The 25,104-nt window shown below is 51.7% G+C and overlaps 1 protein-coding gene and 1 pseudogene across 3 annotated transcripts in view; both read left to right on the top strand.

Moving 5' to 3' along the window:
- The first annotated feature begins 240 nt into the window (after window positions 1–240).
- Window positions 241–762, top strand: LOC117068021 (annotated as a pseudogene).
- Window positions 763–18,008: 17,246 nt separating this feature from the next.
- The window catches only part of SEZ6 (seizure related 6 homolog), a 49,972-nt gene continuing 42,876 nt past the window's right edge, over window positions 18,009–25,104 (top strand). For all 3 annotated transcript variants that reach the window (XM_033181865.1, XM_033181864.1, XM_033181863.1), the window contains exon 1: window positions 18,009–18,255. In XM_033181865.1, the coding sequence (XP_033037756.1) occupies window positions 18,201–18,255 (55 nt within the window). In that variant the 5' untranslated portion in view covers window positions 18,009–18,200. The remainder of the gene's footprint in view (window positions 18,256–25,104) is intronic.

The following is a 25,104-nucleotide window of genomic DNA, read 5'->3' as shown; positions in this document are numbered from 1 at the left end:
ATACGTCTCGTAGTAGATTCCCAGAAACTGTTTGCTGAATGAATAAGTAGATGCTATTTATAAGGCCATGATCCTTGTAAATTCTCACTAGGCTGCTTCTTGTTCCTGCCCCTGAAGCTGCTGAAGACCTGTGCTCCCTGTCTGAACTCACTCTAAGCTGGACCAAGAGGAGGTGGGAGCAGAGAAATTCAGGGGGCAGCACAGTGTGGTGAAAAGTAGACTGGGGGTCTTCCTGAAGCGATGGCCAGAGAAAGACAAGGATACGAGTATTGGATCGCCGTGCCTTTCTTGGACATCCAGCAAAGGTTCAGCCTTAACACAGATCAATGGTGGACAATCCAGAGTGCTGAACAGCCCTACAAGATTTGTTGCTGGATGCCATGCTTTTGAAGAAGAATGGATAGAATGTGCACATGGAATCAGTGTTATCCGGGCAGAGAAAGTGCAAGATAGAATATGATGATTCTGTAGAGTGTTTGCTTCCGCAGAAAATGATGGGTACCATCAGGAAACAGCAGGATATGCTGATCAAGGAAGGTAAGTACACCCCTCCACCTCACCACATTGGCAAGGAAGAGCCTCGGCCCTGAGCAGAGCAGCTGCTGATGTCTGGAGGTTGATTTTCCTGTTCTCTGTTCTCCACTATAAAGGTTGTTTATGGAAAACCTCCTTGTCAAAGTGTATAAAAATAAAGGATTGGCCCGGCGCGGTGGCTCAAGCCTGTAATCCCAGCACTTTGGGAGGCCGAGACGGGCGGATCACAAGGTCAGGAGATCGAGACCATCCTGGCGAACACAGTGAAACCCCGTCTCTACTAAAAATACAAAAAACGAGCCGGGCGAGGTGGCGGGCGCCTGTAGTCCCAGCTACTTGGGAGGCTGAGGCAGGAGAATGGCGGGAACCCGGGGGGCGGAGCTTGCAGTGAGCTGAGATCTGGCCACTGCACTCCAGCCTGGGCGACAGAGCAAGACTCTGCCTCCAAAAAAAAAAAAAAAAAAAAAAAAAAGAAAGAAAGAAAGAAAGAAAAGTAGACTGGGGCTGTGGTCCTGGCCATCAGAGACTTAACCTGTCTGGGCTCAGTTTCTACATCTACATGTGATCATTAGAGCAGATCGGGTTTGAAAACTCGAAAGCCCACGGAGGCTAGGAAAATAATGTAGAGAAGGTAACAAAGGGGGAAGGTGGCACCTCCCTTTGTTGGAGAGCAGGCATGCTCCTTGCACAGCACTGCCCTTCAGTGCCAGCTGATCATCGCCAATTGATGCAAGACTGTGGGTCAAGTCTTGTGGCAAGATTGTCTGATCTTTCAAAGGAAGCCAGCAAAGTGGATTTTTATGTGAAGTCTCTTGAGTAGGTCAAACTCAAGTCCATAGGCCATTTACAGCCTGGAGGCCACTGGCTTGTGCTCTGAGCACCAGCGGACCACCTGGCTTCGTTCCAACTCTTCAATTCTGTGTGTTCAGGAGAGGGGAACATTCTTGGAAATACTGTTTAAAGGAAGGACCCAAAGTCTGGACCTCATTCTGGCTGCTGGGCCTCCGGTAATTGCCAGCCTGACCCCTAAACTGCAGGTTTATGCAAGGCATATCCCCTGTCTGCCAGCTCCCCGCGGCCCCGCTGACACACACACACATCAGGGAACAGAAGTGGGGGATGAGGAGGAGACAATGATCTTTTGTCCTGGGGTGGGCCAGGGTGCAGCCCCTCCTGTTCTGCCCCTCGGAGTGTCAGCCTTGCCTATAGAGCTAGGCCTAGGGGCAAACTCCCCACCCTTAGACTGCCCCGAACAGGGGTGCCTATGGGTGATAGAGTCTCACCTAATAAATTCCCGTCAGAAAGCTGTCAGGGCCTAGGAAATAAATAATGATATTTAACATTTTGTAATAACAACAATTAACCAGTAAATAATGTCCTTTAAACTGCAAACGCTAGAGTAAATTAATTCTTCTAATGAGCTGTCAGGCACGGAAGAAAAAAGTCCCCGTGTTCTTTGTTGCCAAGCGGCTGCCATGTGAGCAGCGGAGGGAGCTCACCTCGGGCCCTGGGAGCTCATTACAGGGAAGCACGAGGCGCGGGGTTCTCGAGGAATCAGCCCGGCCTCGCCTGCACCCACGTGGGCACTCAGCCGCCGCCTGCACCCGGAGCCCCACGGTCCCGCCCGCATTGCGCACCGCGCGCCCCTCCAGGTGCGTATCGCAAATGGGCAGCACGCAGGGCATTTCAATTAGAGACCTCCCCCCTCCCTTCTGGTCGCCTGGGCGGCGCTCAGCCTTGAGGTGGTGGGAGACAGGAGCTGGGAACGGAGGAGGGAGAAGGGGGAGAGGCCCTGCGCGTCCCTAGTCCTTGCTGCGTGACCTTGGAGGGGTTTCTTGCCCTCTCTGGGCGGGGAGGTTGTAAATGGAAATGTGAAGCTAATCAAACCAGATGTGATTACTTCTGAGCTCCTGAGAAGTCCGTGACCATAAAAAGACACCTAAGAGTGAGGCAGCTCTTTATGTACTGATTCGGAGTAATCTCCAAGATATATTGGCAGGTGACAAAAGCGAGGCACAGAAGAGCTTGCAGGGGATGTTATGTCTTGTGTATTAAAAATAGGACTCAAGAAAGAGAATATGTGTCCGTGTTTGCTTGTATATGTCTAGACAGGAAGCAGGTAACTTTGCTTGCCTCTGGGGAGGGGAACCTGGAGACGGGGGCTGGAGGGAGAGTTCAGTGAACAACCTTTTATATCCTTATTATTTGAACCACGTACAGGTATTACCTATTCAAAAAATAAACGTTACGAAAAACAAAGCCATACACGTCAGGGGTCAGCTTTTCTCTCAGTAGCTTTCAGGAAGTGGAAGCCACAGGGACCCAGCTGAACTGAAGCCCCATCTGAAATCCCTCCAGAGAGACAGAGAGCGAGAGCGCACTGCCTCTCTAATAACTTATTCTAGAGACAAGCTCATGAGTCAGGAAGTCCTTCCCAGTAGCTAATCCCATTCCCTCCTGCTATAATTTTAGTTTCTCTCTTCATGTTCTGTGTTTGGTGGGTGAAAGGGCTGCTAGATAATTCTCTGCAGAGAGCTGGGGGTAGAGGACAACCACTATATGGACAGGAGAGAGTGAAGGGCACCCCCGGCCCTCTGGAGCCCACAGGCCTGGGTTTGGATTCACCTCTGTCACTTGCTCACTGTATGGTGTTGTATGTCACTCTCCCCACTGCGCTTCCGCTTCCTGTGGTCCCCGCCTCCCTCGGGGAGGATATTAAGTGCTGAGCCTGGTGAACAGGCACCTCCTTCCCATGGAAGCCTGCAAGTCCATTGCTGCCCAAGACGGATGGAGACTCCTTGCACAATCCTGGGTCATCTGCCCACCCCTCCCCAGATCTATGCCTCTCCCAGCTGTGATGCCCAACCCCACCTCCCACCCGGAGCAGCCAGATACAGCCTCCCTATGGCCAGAAGCAGCTTTGCCTATTTGGCACCTAAATTGTCATGCCCTGAATCCAGAACAGGTTCAAAGTAGCTGGTGGCTGAGAGATAGTGTTGGAGCCAGAAATCACCAGATGTGATCACTTCTGAGCTCCTGAGAAGCCCGTGACCTGAGATACCTAAGAGTGAGGCAGCCCTTTACACACTGGCCCAGAGCTTGAGGAAAGCACTTGAGCGGCTGCTATGGGGCTCGGGGTGAGAGAGGGGTTCAAGCCAGGAGAACTCCCAGCCCCCTATGACCATCTGACCAACTCCCCCTTTATCTATTTTGTATCCTTGCCATCCTCATAAAGTGTCTTTTGATTAAAGAGTTTCTTAGCTGGCCAGGCGCAGTGGCTCATGCCTGTAATCCTACCACTTTGGGAGGCCGAGACAGGCAGATCACGAGGTCAGGAGTTCAAGACCAGGCTGGCCAACATGGTGAAACCCCATCTCTACTAAAAATACAAAAATGAGCCGGGCGTGGTGGTGCATGCCTGTAGTCCCAGCTACTCAGGAGGCTAAGGCAAGAGAATCGCTTGACCCTGGGAGGTGGAAGTTGCAGTGAGATCACGGCATTAAATTCCAACCTGGGTGACAGGCGAGACTCTGTCTCAAAAAAAAAAAAAAAAGTTTCTTGGCTAAAACATATTTGAAATGCCCTGACCTCCGCCACTCAGAACTGGGCACCCAAGGCATGGGGTTTCAGAAAGAGCAGGGATAAGAGGGGGAAAGAACCCAAGACCTGTTGAGGACCCACTTTATACTAGGCACTTCCCATGCAATTTTCCCTCTTAATCCTCAAACCTGTGGTTTGAGTAATATTATCCCCACTGTATGGACAGGATGAGGGAAGTTCCAAGGGGTTAAGAGATTTGCCTAGGTGTATTCAACAAACAAGTTGTAGCTGGGCTAGAATTTGGACCCAGATCTGCTGACTTCGAAACCACATCTCCTAACACACTGCTGCCTATCCCAGCCCCTCACCTCACCACCTAGACCTATTAATGGGATGGGGTGGAAGTGGGGTGGTACAGAGCTGGGGTGTGGGAAGGAGGCCAGCTCAGCCTCTTGACCCTCTCATTCCTCAACATCCTCTACTTAGTACCTGAAGCATTGAGATGAAAGTTCAAGGAACAATTGCTGACTGTAAGAATTCATGAGAAAGGCTCCCCTTCCCTGGGAGCTTGGAGGAAATGCGCTGGCTTGTCCTCTCAGAATCTGCTTCCTCCTCTCTCAAGTAGGAATTACTTAACCAGGCAATATCTAGACGGGGGAGAGTATGGGCACCTCTGATGTCATCTTTAGGAGAGTGTGGTGGCTGAAGCTTAGGCACAGAAGTCTAATACACATGGGTTCAAATCTAGGCTCTACCACTTATAAGCTGTGTGACTCAGGACAAGTTGTTTAACCTCTCTGAGCTTTATTTTCCTTCCCTGCAAAATGTGGATCATCGCTACTGATCTCTTTGGGCTGTCACAAAGGTTAGGAAGATGATGTGTATAAACTACTTAGCATGGTGCCTGGGCATAAAGTAGGCACCCAATACATGACTACATCTATCCTGATGAGTTTTTTGTTGCCCTGCCAGACAAACTCAATCTCCCAGACCAAAAAGGGCAGTTGTCCTGGTGCCTGAGATAGGCAGCCTACCTCTGCAGCTGCCTAATTTGGGAGGCAGCCCAGAAAGGCCTCCAGGCTTGGTTTTTTGCAAAGGGCAGCGGAAAATCGAAGCTGAAGCCAGCAAAACAAGGATCCCAGCAGTGGATTTGAGTCAGCTCCTTCTGGGTCTGGGGGTTCAAGAGTCTTCCTCAAAGTAACACAGCTTCCTGGTTACCCTGTCCTCCATGTAGCTGCCCCCCTGGCCTGAGTCCTCTGAGGGCCCTGGGCACCTGTGTGCACAGAGCATCAACTGGGAAAGAGGGGTGCTCCAGTGAGCAGAGGAAGCTGGGTCTCAGCCACGCGGAAATTAAAATCAGCTTGCCCAGCACTGAGTTACCATGTCGCCTGAAATCAGATTGATTTCTTGGGCTTGTTGTGACGGCAGTGTTGCAATTGATTTGTCTGGATGGCGGGGAGTTTATCTATTCAGAGCTGTCTGTCATTGATCTGAATAAGCTGCTAAAATAGCCCAAATACCTGGCGAGGGCGAGGTCGTCACCAACCTCAGCTCTATATTAATTATAATAATGAACAGGCATAAAGAGGGTTGGTTCATTGCCCGCCCAGCAGGGCTGGCCTCTATGAGGTTTGGTGTTTAATATTCATTTCAAGTCAACAATGTGCAAAGAGTGAGTGGACTCTCCTAAGCTGAGAGAAGTTTGCAGGGGCAATGATGCTGATCTGTGCTTCCATGGGACTAAGAAGGAGCCAGTGCTGCTGAAACAGAAAAGGTTTAGGTTAGACCTCAAGAAGAACTTCCTAATGACCAACCGTGGATGGACATAGAATATCTAATTCACTTATTAGCCTGGACAAGTTACTTCTCCTCCTTGACTCAGCTTCCTCCTCTGCCTGGCCACCATGGTGAAACCCCATCTCTACAAAAAGTACAAATATCAGCCAGGTGTGGTGGTGCATGCCTATAGTCCCAGCTGTTTGGGAAGCTGAGGTGAGAGGATCACCTGAGCCTGGGGAGGTTGAGGCTACAGTGAGCCATGATTGTGCCACTATACTCCAGCCTGGGAGTATAGTGAGAAGTAAGTATTATTATTATTATTTTTTTTTTGAGACAGGGTCTCACTGTCTCAATGAGTGAGACCCTGTCTCAAAAAATAATAATAATAGGCCGGGCGCGGTGGCTCAAGCCTGTAATCCCAGCACTTTGGGAGGCCGAGACGGGCGGATCACGAGGTCAGGAGATCCAGACCATCCTGGCTAATACAGTGAAACCCCGTCTCTACTAAAAAAATACAAAAAACTAGCCGGGCGAGGTGGCGGGCGCCTGTAGTCCCAGCTACTCCGGAGGCTGAGGCAGGAGAATGGCGTGAACCCGGGAGGCAGAGCTTGCAGTGAGCTGAGATGTGGCCACTGCACTCCAGCCTGGGTGACAGAGCGAGACTCCATCTCAAAAAATAATAATAATAATAATAATAATAATAATACTTACTTCTTGGAGTTGCTGCTACTGCTGCTCCTGGCCAAATAGCAAGACAAGGAAAAACAAAACAAAACTGGCAGGCTTTTCTGGGTTGTCGGTTCAGGGAGCAGCAAAGGGGTCCTACTTTGGGTGACAAATCACCCTTCTCAGCCTTGGTACAGAGCGAGAATTCCATCAATGGGGCTTTTATAATAATTATTGATTCTGTGAATATTTATTGAGCCCCTGCTACATGCCTGAACCTGAAGAAAAATTATTGAACAAGCCATGATCCCCAGCCTTTAAGGAGATGAATTCTGGGGTTTCTATGGGAGCTAGAGCACCCCCCTCACTGGAGGCTCTCAGGAATAAGGGTGAGACCTATCTCTGGGAGATAGCTTAGCAAGTGCTCCTGGAGGCCGGCAGCTGGATGTGAAGACCTCACGCGGTAGCCGCATGGGGCTGTTTGAGGCAGAAGACCCTACTAAATACCAGTCAAGAAGAGCCCCTCCAGAATATTGTTCTTTCAGAAAGGGAGGATCCTTCCCTCGATGGGTCTTGCAAAAATGTGGTCAGACTTGGGGTTCAAGTCTGCAAGAAGCCAACAGTGACCAATTGACTCCCCTGCCCTTAACTCCCACATTACCCGCAGCCCCGTGGGCTGGGTCCATCCATTTTGCCATATCTGCCACCACGAATTTCCTGCCCTTAACTCCCACATAATGGATATGGCAAAATGGATGGACCCAGCCCACGGGGCTGCGGGTAATGTGGGAGTTAAGAACATAGGTTCTGGCCGGGCGCGGTGGCTCACGCCTGTAATCCCAGCACTTTGGGAGGCCGAGGCGGGCGGATCACGAAGCTAGGAGATTGAGACCATCCTGACTAACACGGTGAAACCCCGTGTCTACTAAAAATACAAAAATTGCAGCAAGAGACATGGAGGTTAAATGGAGACCATGATGAAGAGATTCCTCTGTCTGGAAGCCTGGTCGGCTGCCTTCCTTGTGACATTCCTTCCTCTGTTCCTACAAAGCTCTCCTCTCTTCTCCACCTCGGCTGCTAGTGGAGACTCCCATGACCAGCCTTAAGAGAAACATCAGAAGAAAGTTAATAGCGAAACGCTCTGGCGGATCTAATTGATTTTTTTCCTATTGGTTCCCTAATATAGGCAACACTGTTCCTGCCGCTTTTCTGGGCTGGAGATTATGTCATAAATAAAGAGATTTGCTCCCTATTTCCATGTGCTTATCTTTAATAAGTTAAGAACTCAACAAGCTTTAGGAGGGCTTGAAATAAGCAAGAGATCCGGCGGTGGCTTCGGTGTGGCAGTGGCTTTATTTCAGAAAAGGGGGAGGCAGATTGCTGAGGCGGGTGGAAGAGAATTTCCACTCTTTGAGCTGCATTGGGCCTGGGCTCAGCTGGGAGAAGATAGGGTCAAGTGGGAGAGCTGGGGGAGGAAATTCGTGGTGGCAGATATGGCAAAATGGATGGACCCAGCCCACGGGGCTGAGGGTAATGTGGGAGTTAAGAACATAGGTTCTGGCCGGGCGCGGTGGCTCACGCCTGTAATCCCAGCACTTTGGGAGGCCGAGGCAGGCGGATCACGAAGCTAGGAGATTGAGACCATCCTGACTAACACGGTGAAGCCCCGTGTCTACTAAAAATACAAAAATTTAGCCGGGCGTGGTGGCGGGCACCTGTAGTCCCAGCTACTCAGGAGGCTGAGGCAGGAGAATGGCGTGAACCCGGGAGGCGGAGCTTGCAGTGAGCCGAGATCACTTGAGGCCAGGAGCGCCACTGCACTCCAGCCTGGCCACAGAGCGAGATTCTGTCTCAAAAAAAAAAAAAAAAAAAAAGCAAAAAGGAACATAGGTTCTAGAGCCAGGTAGCCTGGGTTCAAATCCCAGCTCCGTCATTGTTTACTAGCTGTGTGACCTTGGGCAAGTTACTTAGCCTGTTTCTGCATTTTATTTTTTTTTTTTTTTTTTTCTTATTTATTTATTTATTTTTTTTGAGACGGAGTCTTGCTCTGTCGCCGGGGCTGGAGTGCAGTGGCCGGATCTCAGCTCACTGCAAGTTCCGCCTCCCGGGTTCACGCCATTCTCCTGCCTCAGCCTCCCGAGTAGCTGGGACTACAGGCGCCCGCCATCTCGCCCGGCTAGTTTTTTTTGTATTTTTTTTTTTAGTAGAGACGGGGTTTCACAGTGTTCGCCAGGATGGTCTCGATCTCCTGACCTCGTGATCCGCCCGTCTCGGCCTCCCAAAGTGCTGGGATTACAGGTTGAGCCACCGCGCCCGGCCTCTGCATTTTAAAAATGGATAATATCTAGCTCATAGGTTGTTGTGAGGATCAAAATGTAAACTGCTTAGAACAGAGCCTGGCACAGAATATGCACAGAATATATATTAGCCAGTATATTATTAAGACATCCTCTAACTCAGTTCACCTTAACTGTTGCTGAACCTGTGCCATGTGTCAGGCCCTGGTCTGGGCTTCATAGATGAGTGAGACACAGCTCACTCTGACTTCAAGGAGCACCCAGCTCCTGTGACTGATATGAGCTGGGTGTCCGCCTAGGGGGAATCCAGAAAGTGAGCGGTCACCCCTTTCCGGGAGAGACTGCTGTCCTATGGCCCTCTCTTGAGGTTCACCCACTCTCCAGTTCTGGACACCCCACAGATTAACTCACATTTCCTAAAAACTGATGGTGAACAGAAATCGTGCAGCGCGGGCAGAAACAGTCTCACTCAAGTTTAAGTATTGTGCACCTCGTGTGCGCCAAGCTCTGCTATTTATTTGCAGGCTCTCATTTAGTCCTAATCAACCCTACGAAGACAACAATATTGCTATCTCCCATTTTACAGTTAGGAAACCAAGGAACAGAAAAGTGATTTGCTCAAAGACTTACAGCTAGCGAGTAGCAGAGTGAGGATTTGAATCCAGGTCCATTGACTTCCCCTGCTCTAAACATTGCCCTCTAGCCCTCACCCTGCACTTACAGTGCACTTACAATCGCAGACATTAATAAGGCACATATAATATGCAAGACCCTAGGCTTAAGGGCTGAGGGGATAGAAAAAGAAACAGAAACAAGTACACATAGATAGAAACAAGCATCTACTATGTGCCAAGCTCTCCAACAGGTTATCTCACTGAATACTTTTCTGAAAGGCAAGCGGCATCATTTTCCTTTCATAGGTAAAGAAATGGAGATTCTGAAACTTGCCCAAGGCAAACATTAGGCTGGGATGATTTGAACTGAGGCCTGCCTCTGAAGTCTAGCCAATGCTCAGGATGACCCTCAGCCCTCAGCTTCTTTTTTTCTTTTTCTTTCTTTCTTTTTTTTTTGAAAGAGTCTTGCTCTTTTGCCCAGGCTGGAGTACAGTGGCACGATCTTGGCTCACCACAACCTCCGCCTCTCAGGTTCAAGTGATTATCCTGCCTCAGCCTCCTGAGTAGCTGAGACTACAAGTGTGCACTACCACACCCAGCTAATTTTTGTATTTTTAATAGAGACAGGGTTTCGCCATGTTGGCCAGACTGGTCTCGAACTCCTGACCTCAGGTGATTCACCCCCCCCCTCGGGTTTCCAAAGTGCTGGGATTACAGGCATGAGCCACCGCACCCAGCCTCCCTCGGTTTCTTGATGAGCAGTCCCTTTCTAGCAGGCCTTGCTCTTGCCTACTCCGAATGCGGCCCTACTGCAGATGGGTTGAGAAGTAAGCCGCCGGGCGCGGTGGCTCAAGCCTGTAATCCCAGCACTTTGGGAGGCCGAGACGGGCGGATCACGAGGTCAGGAGATCGAGACCATCCTGGCTAACACGGTGAAACCCCGTCTCTACTAAAAATACAAAAAACTAGCCGGGCGAGGTGGTAGCGCCTGTAGTCCCAGCTACTCGGGAGGCTGAGGCAGGAGAATGGCGTGAACCCGGGAGGCGGAGCTTGCAGTGAGCTGAGATCTGGCCACTGCACTCCAGCCTGGGTGACAGAGCGAGACTCCGTCTCAAAAAAAAAAAAAAAAAAAAGAGAAGTGAAGCCCTCCGGCTGATGGGCCTTGGGTGACCTCCCCTTTTCCCAGGAGATGATCTCTATCCCAGGCTTCCATTTTGTATTCTTCCTTTCTCTTGCAGGCCATTGTCTGGACCCACAGATTCTGTTGCTTTAAGGACTGGTGACCTCACAATCAGTTGCCATAGAGACTATTGTGATGTCACAAATAGAGGACAAGTAGTTCAAGGAGGAGTGGGGGAGGGAATATGCTAGAATTAAGGGACATTGGGAATTTCTGTCCTATTTTCATGCTCAGAAAAGGAAGTGGCTAGAAGTGTATCCAAGTCTGGGTTATGATGTCTAAGGGAAACTTGACCATGCTCTCATATCACTTCCCCTGGGTTATCCTGAGACTGTGATGCCTCTAAGGCCCAAATAAAGGGTTAATGAGAAGGAACATCAGAAACACTCCCCACCATTCTGGGGCTATAAGAAGCGGGCTGCTTTTGTAGCAGGAAGGAATAGTATTAGATGCCAGGAGGATCTGTGTGACTGGAAGATCTCCCTGGAGGTAATGAAGGACCCTTGCCTTGGGAAGCTTGAAGCGTGGGAGACTTGGCCTCTAGGGCTTCCAGAGCCTTGTTTAAGTAACTTGTGGAGATAAACATGCTGTGTTACAGGGTGTTGAGGCTGTTTCCCCTCCCTGATCTGAGAGCTCCTTGAGGGCTCTCCCTCTCCAGTAGCTAGTTCAGGTCCTGGCATACACACAGGGCTCAATAAGTGCTCACTCATTCAGTAAATGAATAAGTGGGTGATGAATGAATTGAGAGGTAGTAAGGTGAAGGATGAATGAATAAATGGGCAGATGGATGGGCAGGTAGGGCTCCTAGAAATTTCGTACCAGCCACTAAGCTTTGCTACACCCCAGCTCTCTAGGTACATCCCACACCACAATTCTTGTTTGTTGCCATCCAGCGCCACTAACCATCTCTTAGTCATGCCTACCCATGTACATGCTGTTCCCTCTGCATGGAATGCACTTCTCTTCCTCTTCAAATAAATCATCAACATCTCGTTGTAGCTTCCCAGTGCCCACCTGCCAGGGGCAACCCACATGATGCACCCACGGCCTCTTCCCTCTTTCTTAGGAACTCACCCCACCTGGTGACCCACTTTCTCATCACATGACCATCAACCTGGCACCAGGTTCCCAGCCCCAGAGCAGCACCATAAACCCAATGCCTCTGGACAGATGTATTTTATGTAAGTTCAAGCACTAGAAATATTGAGTTCAGAGGATTTTATTTCTAGAGCCCTCTATATTTCTCCGGGATTATTGCCTGTCTTTGTTCCCTCCCTCTCTTGGTTATTATCTTTGGACCCTTTCCAAGCCAAGCTGCCTTGATTGCTTGGAATGACAAAGGCCCCCAGCATCCTCCCATGGTGTCTCTGGGTCTGGTGAGAGTGACCTTGGGGAACCCTTTCTTTTTCCTTCAGCATAACCCTGCTGGTGGCCACAATGCCAGGCAACCTTGGCTTTTAGGAGCTGGCTTCACTAAGAGACTCTCTAAGTGTCAGGGAACATGAAGGGATGGTGAAAGTGGAGACCTCATGCCCCCCAGTTGCAGAAGGCTATGCTTAGAATAAGCTCTGGGGTACAGAGGAGATGGAGAAGGCCAGCTGTTCTCGCCAACCTAGACTGACACCAAATTAATAGCATTCAAATGAGATGCAAAGCATTATGCAAATCTAGAGGAGAGAGCCACTCTTACCAGGCTGTTGGAAGGCCAGCACCTTGAGTCCTTTGTGAAGGACCCCACGGTCTTCTTTCAGCTTCAACCCCGGAACCTTCAGCACCAGCTGGTGTGAAGAATCCAGTGAGACTGGTACAGCCTTCTCCCTGATCATCTGATCTGGTGCTCACTCTGGCCTTACCCCACCGCAGGCACTCAGGGCCTCCTGAAATGATACAGAGGCAGCCACGGAAGGTAGTACAACCTCCCTCTGGATGCCAGAATTCCGGCTCCCCACTCATCAGCAGTGTATGCAAAGTAGATGCAGGGTTTCTCTGCATCTATTTAACTGTCCATTAAAATGGCCCCTTGCCCATCACCTCTGCACAGGCTCAGGCTTCCAAATTGCCAACCCCCGCTGCCTGCAAGCACCATGTGGTTCCTGTGCCTGGTAATTGCTGTGGTGTTTGTTGAGCTGTATTTGCATTTGATTGTCATTTAACTTTCCATCTTTCTCCTTCAATCAAACCAGAGATTGGGTTTTTGCAATTGATTATTCATTTTATTTTCAGCCCCTTGGTGGTTTTCAAAGAGTTTCTCTATTAGTGCCACAAATTTGAATCCTGGGACTTCTCCTGCCACATGATAGGGAAAAGCCTCCTCTCATCCATCCCAGAGTTCCAATGTGAAAATAATCTAGCCAACACTGTAGATCTTAAGTCCTATCCCCAGTCTCCCTGTTTCAGCACCTGCCTCATTTCTGCCCAGCCGGTGGCATTAAACATTTATGGAGCTGTGGAGGATCAAAGGCCTCAGCTGGGGGTGGTGGGCAGGCTGGAGGCCTCTGTTTGGAGATGGAAAGTAGCTCACATCGAACCACTTTCTGCTGCTGTCTCCATCTACCCTGGGCTCTTCCTACAGCCAATCTGGTCCAGCTCCTGGAGCAGGAGCAAATGCCCAGAGCCAGGGCTCTCCATTTATCAGAGCAGGGCCCTCATTCTGCCCCTAAATTCAGTGGGTTGACTTTGGGTAATGCAGGGAGCACTGGCTGGAGCACTGGCATCCCTGACTGTTCCAGGCACTGCAAGGTCTGGAAGCCTGCTCCACGAAGTGAGTTGAGGTAAGCAGGCAGCTCTGTATCCCTGGGAGCCTCTGGAGTGAGGTGGCAGCCCCTGCCCTTGCCTCCCTGAAACCCCAAAACCCCTTTGGCTCCACAAAAGATACAGCTCTAGTTTGAAAGCTGTCTTAGAAAAGAGTAATTTTCTCCTCCTCTTGCACAGAAAGCAAGTGTCATCTCAGCAGAGACTTCAAAATAAGTCACCAATGTGCTTGTGATCCTACAGGAATTGGGGAAGTGAAATTGGCTTCTCCAAGGATGGGGGCTATACGTATGTCTGGCTTTGTCTGGACAGGGCTTGGGTTCTCTGGGATTGAAGAGCCCCTTCTTCCCTCTCTCTGGGCTCTCAATCCTAATTCAGTCACTGTAGCTCAGACACACACCCCACTCCCTGGCTTCTGAGTCAGCCGTGAACCCCACAGTTCCTACCACTTGCCATAGTGCTTGAAAACATACCTTAATGATGCCAGACTGCTCTGTTACAGTGCAAATATCTTTGTGATGGGGTAATCCCTTCAGTGTCGCCACCAAGGATGTCCTTCAGTTCAGGTGACCACAAAGCCTCTCACAACCAGGCCCCAGGCTACTCCAGCCCTTTCTCCTACTTCCCAGCAGGGACTCTGCTTGAGCAGAACCAGTCTTCTCACTGACTCCAGACTAGCTTGCATTTTCCACCACTGTGCCTCTGCATAAACCACACTCCCCAACTTTGAATGTCTTCCCTCTCCCTCTCCATTGAATCATAAAACGTATTTGGGCCAGGGGCAGTGGTTTGTGCCTGTAATCCCAGTCCTTTGGGAGGCCAAAGAGAGAGGATCACTTGAGCCCAGGAGTTTGAGACCAGCCTGGACAACATAGGGAGACCTCATCTCTACAAAAAAGTAAAAAATTAGCCGGGCATGTTAGTGCACACCTGTGGTCCCAGTTATTCAGGAGGCTGAGATGGGAGAAACACTTCAGCCCAGGAGGTCGAGGCTGTAGTGAGCCCTGATCACACCACTGTATCCCAGCCTGGAAGACACAGTGAGACCCTGTCTCAAAAATTAATTAATTAATTTTTAAAAACATATTCAACTTGGTTTCACCCGTTCATTGTGTGAAGATATCACTGACCTTGCCTCATCCCCAAAAGAAACAATTTTCCTCTTCTTCATTATCTCACAGCACTCATTTGGCACCAATGACCGGCCTTGGGCTTTAGACACTCCTTATCCCCATCGCTTATTCACAAATATTTATTGAACATCTACTATGTGCCAGCCACTGAGCTAGATTGTGGGTAGATGAGACAGAGGTGGTCTGTGCCTTCGCAAAGTCAACAACTAGTAGAGCAGACAGACAATTAAGCAAGCAATTACACAGACAGGGGAAGCCCAGGGTTCTCTGGGAGCAAAAAGCCAGGTGGGGGACGCAGAGAACAGGAGAAGTGAGAGCAGTGAGGGGAGCCTTGCAAATCCACCCAGAATACCACTTTCAAAGGTGCCTATGAACTGAGTAGACTATAAGCCTGCCAGCCCTGTATACAGCTGATTGTCCCCTTGGGCATTTTATTGTTCTCAATTTGTAGGTAATATCAAGATTGGGTTAGGACAAGTCCTTTGGAGGGCATGACAGAGGGCACCTGACAAAAGCTCTGCTGTTTCCCAGTTTGGCCCAGGCTCTGCCTCAACCTGCCTAGGAACCCACTGCACAAAGGCTATGTTGACTGCCTTTAGGAGGGAGGGACAGCCCTGGTGCATTGTCATGCCCATCATGCGGTACAAGCCCATCTTCTGAGCTCAAGGTGCAGTGCTATATTCTGGGACTTGTAGTCTCCATTAGACCCTCTAGGTTAGTTCAGGCCATAGGGAAGGTGATGTGGCAAGTTCCAGGATGGCTTCTCTCCTCCTTCTTTATATGCATAGTGCCCAGCCCATCAAGGAGCCCCGTTGCTAAGAGAGTCAGACAAGCCTGCCACCAACTCCCCATGATCATCCTGGCATACAAGGTTCATCGCTAGGTCATGACTCACTCCCCTTGCCCAAGCTGCCTAGCCATGAGGGACCAGGAATACTAGAGGAGCCCAGGAATACTTTCAAGGAGGAAAGGAGGAATCTCATGACATTTGCCAGCATTTCCCTAAACTTCCCTCAGCCACCTCTTCTTCTACCTCTGTGCCTCTTCCCTTCCTCTGTTGGCAACTCTCTTTCTGCCTCCCCTCTTGCACCTTCTTTCCTGGTTTCCTCTCCTCACCCCTGATTCTTTCATTGACTCCTCGTTCTTCCTGCCATCGTTCTGCTACTGCCCTCCTTTTCCCTAGCTTCTCAAAACAACTGTCCAGAAATCCCAGCATCTTCCTAATTCCACATGCCATCTGCCTGCTGCCTGGGATTCTTTACAGCAGTCATCACAGCTCCCCAGAGCCCACAAGAAGAGGGTCTGGAGAGAATCCAACCAGCAGAGTTGGGAGACTCTGGTCAAGAGGACCAAAACACTAAGGAACCTGAGCAGAAATTTCACCACCTGCTTCCAGGATGAGGTCAGGAAGGGCATTGGACAATGACTGGAGTCTGGAAGCTTTGGAGAGGAGCCAAATTCATATGAAAAGAACTAAACAAGGCCAGGTGCGGTGGCTCACGCCTGTAGTCCCAGCACTTTGGGAGGCTGAGGCAGGCGGATCACGAGGTCAGGAGATCAAGACCATCCTGGCTAACACGGTGAAACCCCGTCTCTACTAAAAATACAACAACAACAAAAAATAGCCGGGCGTGGTGGTGGGCGCCTGTAGTCGCAGCTACTTGGGAGGCTGAGGCAGGAGAATGGCGCGAACCCAGGAGGCGGAGCTTGTAGTGAGCCGAGATCGTGACACTGCACTCCAGCCTAGGCGACAGTGCAGACTCTGTCTCAAAAAAAAAAAAAAAAAAAAACAAAGTAAGAAAAGAAAAGAACTATGGCCGGGCACGGTGGCTCAAGCCTGTAATCCCAGCACTTTGGGAGGCCGAGACGGGCGGATCACGAGGTCAGGAGATCGAGACCATCCTGGCTAACACTGTGAAACCCCGTCTCTACTAAAAAATACAAAAAACTAGCCAGGCGAAGTGGCGGGCGCCTGTAGTCCCAGCTACTCGGGAGGCTGAGGCAGGAGAATGGCATAAACCTGGGAGGCAGAGCTTGCAATGAGCTGAGATCCGGCCACTGCACTCCAGCCTGGGCGACAGAGTGAGACTCCGTCTCAAAAAACAAAAGAAAGAAAAAAAGAAAAGAACTAAACAAAAAACTGCCCTTCTCCCAGGGGCAATAGGGAGTTCAGCCCTCCTATTCCTCTACAGTGAATAATAATATCAGCCATAGGACCTGTCCCATTGTACCCATTAAAGCTCTTCAAGTGAGCCCATCCATGAGCCCCTGCCTTGAAAGAGCAGCCTCAGGATGGCACAGCTGTGACTTCCCCCTTGCTGTCCTGTGACTCACTGGGGCTCCTCAGCCCAAGCACGGCCCTGGAAAGTTATTTTTCCATGCCTTTAATAGTACAGCCTACTCCCCTGGGCCTCCTTCAAGTCTCTATCTAAAACAGCCGTAGGGCACAGTGGCTCACGCCTGTAACCCCAGCACTTTGGGAGGCCAAGGCAAGAGGATCACTTGAGGCCAGGAGTTCAAGACCATTCTGGGCAACATAGTGAGACCTTATATTTACAAAAAATTTAAAAATTAGCCGGGTTTGGTGGCGCATGCCTGTGGTCCTAGCTACTCAAAAGGCTGAAGTGAGAGGACCTCTTGAGCCCAGGAGTTTGAGGTTACAGTGAGCTATTAATATAATTGTGCCACTGCATTTCCAGCCTGAGCAACAGAGACCCTGTCTCTAAAAACGATAATAAAATAAAATGAAACAGCTCTAGGAAACCCTGTCTCACGCCTATCCCATTTTCTCCACCAGTTCCAGAAACCTGGGCAGAGATGGCATGAAGGGTCTGTATCGACTGTCATTGTGGCTTCTCTCGTCCTGCACAGGGGCCAAGGCCGAGTCCTGGAGATCCAGGGCTATATGGAGACCCAGGATAATACCTTCAGCTGCCCACAGCTTGGCCCAGGTTTCCTCCTGCCAAGTGAAGAATATCTCCCCAAGACGCGAATGCCACTAGCTTTTAACTATAATATCAGGATAATTAAGCTTTTCTGTGAGCACAGTTTGCTGCTGATGCAGCTGCCTGGAGCCCTGGCATTTATTGAGCACAAAGTAATAATTTATTGTCCTTTGTACGCTCAAAAGCCATCTTCATTATCGGCCCAAGACGGAACTGCCACAAGGGCACACGAGCCTCACCAGCTGCCTCACCACTCGGATGTCTTCCCAGGTCACCCTTGATGCCCTCAGGTACCGGGATTGGGTGGAGAGGAGTGGGGAAGGTGTTGCTCTTTCTCATGGAGAATCAGAAGACAATCCACCTCCTTGGCAGGTTGTTAACGGGAGAGAGAGTGGCATGCTTGACTGGGTGTGGGCAGTGCAGAAGGGCAGGGGCCGTGTGCCCACATAAGTAGGGCAGTCTCGGTGGCTCGGGAGCCTGGGTTCCTGCCCCTGGGTCTCTGCGCTTTTGCTTGAGACTTTACGGTAAGCAGCTCCTCCCGCGCCCCCGCCCCCAGCCCGGCGCGGCGATCCCCGGCGCCGACGCCAGGCGCTGGCCGTGGTGCTGATTCTGTCAGGCGCTGGCGGCGGCAGTGGCGGTGACGGCTGCGGCCCCGCTCCCTCTCCCCGGCCGGACCCGGCTCTGCCCACGCGCCCAAGCCCCACCAAGCCCCCTGCCCTCCCGCCGCGGTCCCAGCCCGGGGCGCGGCCGCAACCAACACCATGCTCCCGGCAGCCCTGCTGCTCCTGCCCTCGCTGCTGGCGCTCCTAGCTCACGGTAAGGGACTCCGGCGTTCGGCGGCAGGACGGGGGCGGGAGCGGGGCCCCAGGGGTGGGAAGGGAGACCCGGTGCCCAGCTTCGGGCATCTGGCTGCCCAGTCCAAGCACCGCGCCCCGCCGGCTGCGCTGCCCCCGGCGCCGGCCAAGCCAGGCGGGGCGCGGGCTTCGCGGGCGGGAAGCTGCCGCGGCTCCCGCCATTCGCGCCCGGCCGAGACCTCGCCTTTAATCATCTCCCCAGATCTAATGGGATTTCTCTGCTGCAATTCATCACGCCACCCACTCCCCGCATACACTCGCTCACCCGCGCGCTACCTCGCCACACTCTAGGTTTCTCAGGGCGCCGGGGCGCGTGCCGGGGGGCGCAGGGCAGTGAGTCGGGACGGTCCAGCTGGCGACCCGCGGTCCCGCTTCCCCTGCCGCCCGCCAAACTTCGCTCGACTTTGCCGCCGATTCCGGGGCCTCTCGTGTTCTTACTGCGGGGAGACTGGGCCAGTTGGCGGCCGGACCCGGGGTTGGGACCTCCCTCACCTCCCCATGCCTTGGCGCTGCCACGCCAGAGTCGGGACCTAGAGCACAATTCTAGAGAGAAACTCCGAGGGCCTGGGCCCCCTATCTAGCTCCTAGCTCTGCGCTGGGCTGCAGCAGCGGAGATCCTGGGATAGAGACTCTGTCCTCCCCAAAGTCTTTTCCTTGTACACACACGTACACACACACAGAGACACACACACGCATACACACACCACTGCCCCGAGCTCTGCCTTCCTGCCTAGCCCCGATCCACTCCCCACCTGCGTGGCAGATTTATCTCTGGAGGACCTGTTCCCCACACCCTGAGAATCCCCGCGCCCCCTCTAGGAGTCTGGTCCCCAACTTCATCGGTCTGGAGTAGAGGGAAGCTTGGCAATGGTGTGAGTGGCGAGGGAGTGTTGGGGAGAGGATAGGGGTTCCGTGCCTCTGGGAAGAGTCTTGTCTGGACCTGCCGTCCAGGCTCAAACAAGCTCTCATGGAAGCTACTGGCACCCACGTCCTTCTCCCGCTGCAGCCAGTCGGCTGGTAGGGTCGTTGGCAGAACCGCACTTGGAGTTGAGACCTGCCGTCCCTTGCCATATGGTTTGAAGCGTCTGATGTGGAGAAGTGTGAGGGCGGGAGTTTTCCTGCTCCATCTTTTCAGGCCGCTGCCGAGGTCAGGGCAGCGTGGCCAGGGACAGGCTGGGCCGCTGGATGGCAATTTTCTTCATCCAGGAAGAAAAACTGCGGCCCCAGAGACGCAGAAGCCTTTTTCTGAGCCTGTAGCTCCACTTGCACACAGCCCAGTGTCCTCGCCCCACCACCCGTCTGCCCACGCTGGGTCTCCAGCAGTGCCCAGAACTTGAAACCGTGTGCTCACTATTGGGGAGAGGGAAAGAGTCCTGCAAGCCCCACCCCAGGGACGGAAACCAGGGAGGAGAAGCATGAATCCCTGCCTAGCTGCCTGAGAATGTCCCTAGGAATTCCGAACCTATCTTGGGTCCTGATGGGTCCTGGCGCTGGACAGCTCCCCTGGGGCGCAGGGCCCTGTCCCCTGGCAGGTAGTCAAGGCCTTGTGTGTGAGTTTGTGAGTCTGAATGTGAGAGTAATCAGGGCCCTGCATGCCTAGAGGAGCCAATCCCAGTGTGTCTGCACTTCAGGTGGTCCAAACCTTGGGTGAGGGGTCAGCAGTGAACAGGTGTGAGGACCGTGTGAGGCCACTAGTGTGTGGGTACAGCCTCAGCCAGAGAGCTCCCTGAAGGGCTAGAGTGAGACTATGGGAATCCAGAAGGAAGGCTGGTTTGACCAGGAGTCCAACCAACCCTGATTGGGATGTGGGTGTGGGTATTAGAAGGAGCCTGCTCACTCTGTGGCCTCAAGTCGGTGTGTCCCTGGGCAGTGCCCATTCCCAACTATCAGGATCTCCAGTGCCCATGGGATATGTGAGGTAGGACTCTGGCTGTTGGAAAAGACCTTTATTTTCACTCCCCAAGGGAGAAGAAGCAGCAGCCCTGAAGTGCCAAGCCTGAGGGTGAGAGGGCTGGGATGTCAGAGTTGGGTGACCAGAGGCTCCTCTCTCCTCAGCTGGGCTGGAGTTCCCAGACATTGGGATAGTGAGTCATCTCACTGGGGAGCAGCACATTTGGCCATCCCAGGGTCCCTGGGCACTTTAGCTTTGTGAAGGCAAGCCTAAAGGAGCAAAGGCCTTGGGCTATGAGCCTTTTCGGCCAGAGGATTGCATCCCTCAGCGTTTCGGCCCTGCCACCTCTCTGATGAGACCCTCAGAGCTTTGCTCATAGGCGGGATGCAGGCTGCAGGATGTAACCAGGCATGGCCCAGATGCCTCGGGAGGCATGGTGTGCTGAGGCTGCGGAGGTAGGGTGAGATCGTGCTGGGCCTGGCCCAACCTCGCATGCTCAGTCCCCTATTTCCTTCTGCAGCCTCCAAGGCTCAATTGGCGTCAGGCATCGGGGCGCCTTGGTCATGGGATATCTTCCCAAGCCGTGTGGGGTGCCTGGGTGATCCAGCCACAGTGAAGGAAGAAGGCGGTGTGAAAGGGGCTGCGTGTGCCGAGCCTGCTGTGTCAGTTTAATGATTTTTAATGAGCAATTACCTTTAGTCATTCTCCTAATTTCTGAATATCAATAAAGTTAATTAAACTCTGCATGTGTGAATGTGGCCTAGGGAGATTGTGAAGGTGGAAGCCACTGAGACTGGGGTAATGTTGGGTCTCGGGAATGGAGGCTGCCTCCATGGCTGTGTGACCTTGGACCTGCTGCTCCACCTCTCTGGGCTCCACTTGAGAATGTGGTGGTAGAGGGGGCCTGGGGATGGCAAGTCTGGGTTGCTCACTCTGCCAAGTACTGAGGGATGATGTCTGGGAGGGAAGGTCCAGAGGAGAAAAGAGAGGAAGGACTACTTGGCTTCCAGGAGCTCCAGTGCTGCAAGGGTTAACAAACCAGGGCTGCCTTAACCTAAAATGGTAATTGCTGCTTCCTGCAGACTCCTTGGTAGGTGCTGGTTTCTAACAGCACAACCCTGAGTCTGGGGGCTGCTGCTGAAACCAATACTAGGTCCTGCTCCTTGTCCCCAGCCTGGCACTTCAGGATCAGGAAGTGGTACTGAGGACAACGCCCCATGGGAGACAGTCCAGATTCCATTCAGAACCCCAGAGGTTGACATGGCAGGCAGCAGCACACCCCTGCCCACTGGCCCCAGGCTTCTGAGGAGGCTGGAGGTCCCAGAGACTGCCGTGGACAGGAGAAGCCTGAGCTGGCTTTTTGCTCCTCATAGGCCTAAGCTTGGCAGGCCCTGGCAGCCATCCCGGCCTCCTCAGCAGGGTGGCAGCTTAAAATGCCTTGGGGACACTGTGGGGCACTAATGGAGAGCAAGGAGACACAAGGGCTGGGTTTAATTAGAAACTGAGCTTCCATTCCCCACCAGTACTACCATGCCTGCCTAAATATGGGGGGCATATCAGAAAGCCTGCTTCCTTAGCCCCTCCATCCATCCAGTTCCAGGCCCTCCAGCTTCCTGTGCTCCTTGTCCCCACCTATCCTAGCCCTATCAAGCCCCATCTGCTGGACTGGGATCAGCTCAGGAATGCTGTGCCCCCACCTGGGCAGAGCTGTCAGGGCTCAGTACTCTACCAACCCCACCCCTACCCCCATCAAAAAAAAAAAGAAGAAGAAGAAAGAGAGTACAGAAAAAGGCCTATTAGGCAAGGGTTACACTAGCGAAGGGACTTCTCAGTCCAGGTAGTTAAGAGCCCAGGCTCCCATGTGATCTCACGTATACCCTTGCCCTCTCTGGCTCTCCACTCTCTGGAGCCTTCAATGTAAGATTGGCATGCCTTATAGCACAGGAGAGCCTCAAAGTTCTTGTCAAGTCATGCAGATTTCTGGGTCCCCAGTTTACTGGCTTATTCTCAGGAAAGAGGAGCCAGGTTCTATATGGAAGAGGCTTCCGGAGGAGACTGTGCTGCCAGCACTGGTCTGCAGCTGGGTGGTGGGAAGCAGGCACTAGGAGGTCTCCAAGACCAATTCCAACAGGAAGCAGCAATTCCAGGAAGCCAACCCACTCAGCCAGGCCAAAGGAGTTTTAGCTTCAGTTTTCCAAATTAGCCAAGTCAAATGAACAAAGTTCTCAACAGCTTCTGGGCTCTTATCAGCCTTTCTGCCTGAAATTCCTTTCCCCTCCTGGGCCAGTCTGGCTCACTGTACCTCATGCTTCAAGTATTAGCTTAGCTGGCACTTCTTGTAATTCTTCAGTACATATTTCAGGGGCGTCTACTATATGGTTCCTCAGGGGAGCCTCGCCTGTCCTCCAGCCTGGGTCAGAGGACTCCTCTGTGTGCTCACCATCCCTTGGCTTCCCCCATCCAGGTCTCCGTCTTGCTGGGTCACAAGTCCCTGGTTGCTTGATGCTCCAGCAGCAAAACTAAACTCAGCAAAGATGATTCCAAGTCTGTTTTGTTCACCTGCTATGTCTTGGGGAAGCTCTAGAATTCCTGTTCGGGAGAAGTTTAGGGTCAGTTGCTTGGTTAGAAAGGCGAGGCGGGCCTATGGCAGCTGCGACCGAATCTTGAAGCTGAGTTTGCGTAGCAAGCACGCTATTTTTACATAGATTGTATGTTAGAATTTTTTCCTTTCCTAACGTTGGCTAATTATCCCAACTGTAAATTATAGCCTTTACTTCGTTTTTTCCTTCTGCAAATTAAGCTGTCACGCCATCAGCCTGAGGTGGCTCGGGGGAAGGGTGCTGATGGCCATTCTGAATGGGCTGAAGCCTCTCCCCAGTCACCCCTTAGTGCCACCACTCCTTGTGTCCCCAGTGGCACAGAGTCTAGCACATGGCAGACATTAAATACATGTTGAACAAATTAATGAGAGTTGCACAGGTGGATACTGGCAGAGGTAAAGCCCAGGCTTCCTGACCCCCTCCCATAACAGCCACCCTAAGCACCCACCCACTACCCCTACTTGCTGAGAGGGATGCCGCATATGGACTTGGCTGGCACTGAGAGGTAAGGGAAGGATGAATCCATGTCATCTGGCTCCACAGCCCCCTCATCCATCTCCCAGCTTCAAACACTCTCACATAGCTTGCAGGGACCAACATGAATCTTTGGGAGCAGCTATGAGCCTACATGCCCTTTAATGGAGAGGTGGAGGCCTAAGAATCATCCAGAACCATAACAATTAAGATCCACAGCTCCCAAAAGAGCAGTCCCTGGGGTATATCTACCCATCCATCCATCCATCATTCATTCATTCATTCATTCCATAGACATATATTGAGGTGTGAGGCCTGCCCAGAATCCCTAGGGGCCCAGCCTTCACTGGTCAAGCCTTTCACGTGACTTTTCTATTTAGTACTGACAGTAAGAGATTAGTTGTTCCCATTTTACACATGGAAAAACTGAGTTTGAAGAGATTAAGTTACTTACCCTGAGGCTGTACAGCCAATAAGTAGTAAAGCTACTCCAAAGTGTCTGCCCATTTCACAAAACCCAGCTTCAGCTAGCACTGTGTCCACTTTCCTGGCATAGGGGAGAGTTTCACTACAGGCAGATGGGAACCCAGCAGAGTATCACTATCCAAATAATAATAATAGCAACAATAATAGCAAACATTTATTTGGTACCAACTACGTGCCAGGCACTGTACAAATTGCTTTGTATACATTAGCTCATTTAGTTCCCTTATCATCTCTATGAGACAGAAGTTATTATCTGTCTTTTATTAATCAAGTTGAAACCCATGTTGCCAGACCGACCCAAGACATAAACAGCCCCTCACTTTCTTCTAGCACATTTCTGGTGATGATAGGTGCTTCTCAGTCCTTAGTGGCAAAGGAATAAAACATCCTTTCCAACATTTGGAGGCCAGGAAAGAGCAAGGGCTAACTATGGTCCCTGAACTGCTGGGCCAGAGCAGAGTGATTTGGGGTGGCTCTTACTCTCCAATCCTTTGAGGGCTTTGTGAATGAGAGGACCAGTCACTCCTGTCCTGGCATCCTGGGCTTCCCCACCTCTCCCCTTCAGCCTCCACTAAGGCCCAGCCCCTAGGTGGGAAGGCCCAACCCTGCCCCAGCTTCCTTCCACCTGGCTACCTGCTGCCCAAACCGCCAGACGTGGGAGGGGAGGATCGATGCTGCAGCCGCAGGCAGAGTGTTGTTGGCCATTGATTGTTGGGATTTCTCCGCGGGTTCCAGAGCAAACAAACCTGCGGCTTCTCCAACAACAATCCACAAACCTGCCGATTCTCCAACAACAATCCGGGTCTCTGGGTCTCAGGCTGCAGAGCCTTCAGCCTTGCTGGCAGGCAGTCAGGCAGGAGGGAGGGGGTCGGGTAGGAAGTCCTGGCTGGGCTCATCTGGAACAAGGGGCTCTGCCAGGAGATGAGCAGGGACTGAATGAAGGGGTCAGTGGGGAGATGCCGTGAGGATGCTAGGGTGAATCCTAGACCCTGTGCGTGCCTTGTTTCACTCATCCCCTACCGTTTTGCTCAGCCATTTTTTCATACCTGGAATGCCATCCTGGGTTCTTCTGCTTATTTCAATTCTCCCATCCCCTCTTTTCCTGATCACCTAGCCCAGATGGTTCTCTCTATTTCCCAAACACCAACAGAACTTAGCTTGTCCATCCTCCATCCATTCATCCATCCATTCTCCATTCAACAACCCTCTATTCAACACCTACCAGGTGCTTTGATCGGCAGGAATACAACATAATCCCTCCCCTTAAGGAACTCAGTTTAGAGTGGAGCTGCCTTTTTAATGAGCTTAGTTGTGACTATCTTTCCAGTTAGACTAGCAACCCTCTGATTTTAATAGAATG

This window comes from Trachypithecus francoisi, unplaced genomic scaffold (assembly GCF_009764315.1).
Source record: "Trachypithecus francoisi isolate TF-2019V2 unplaced genomic scaffold, Tfra_2.0 Lachesis_group20, whole genome shotgun sequence".
Taxonomy (NCBI): Eukaryota; Metazoa; Chordata; class Mammalia; order Primates; family Cercopithecidae; genus Trachypithecus; species Trachypithecus francoisi.
This window is presented reverse-complemented; position numbering and strand designations above follow the sequence as displayed.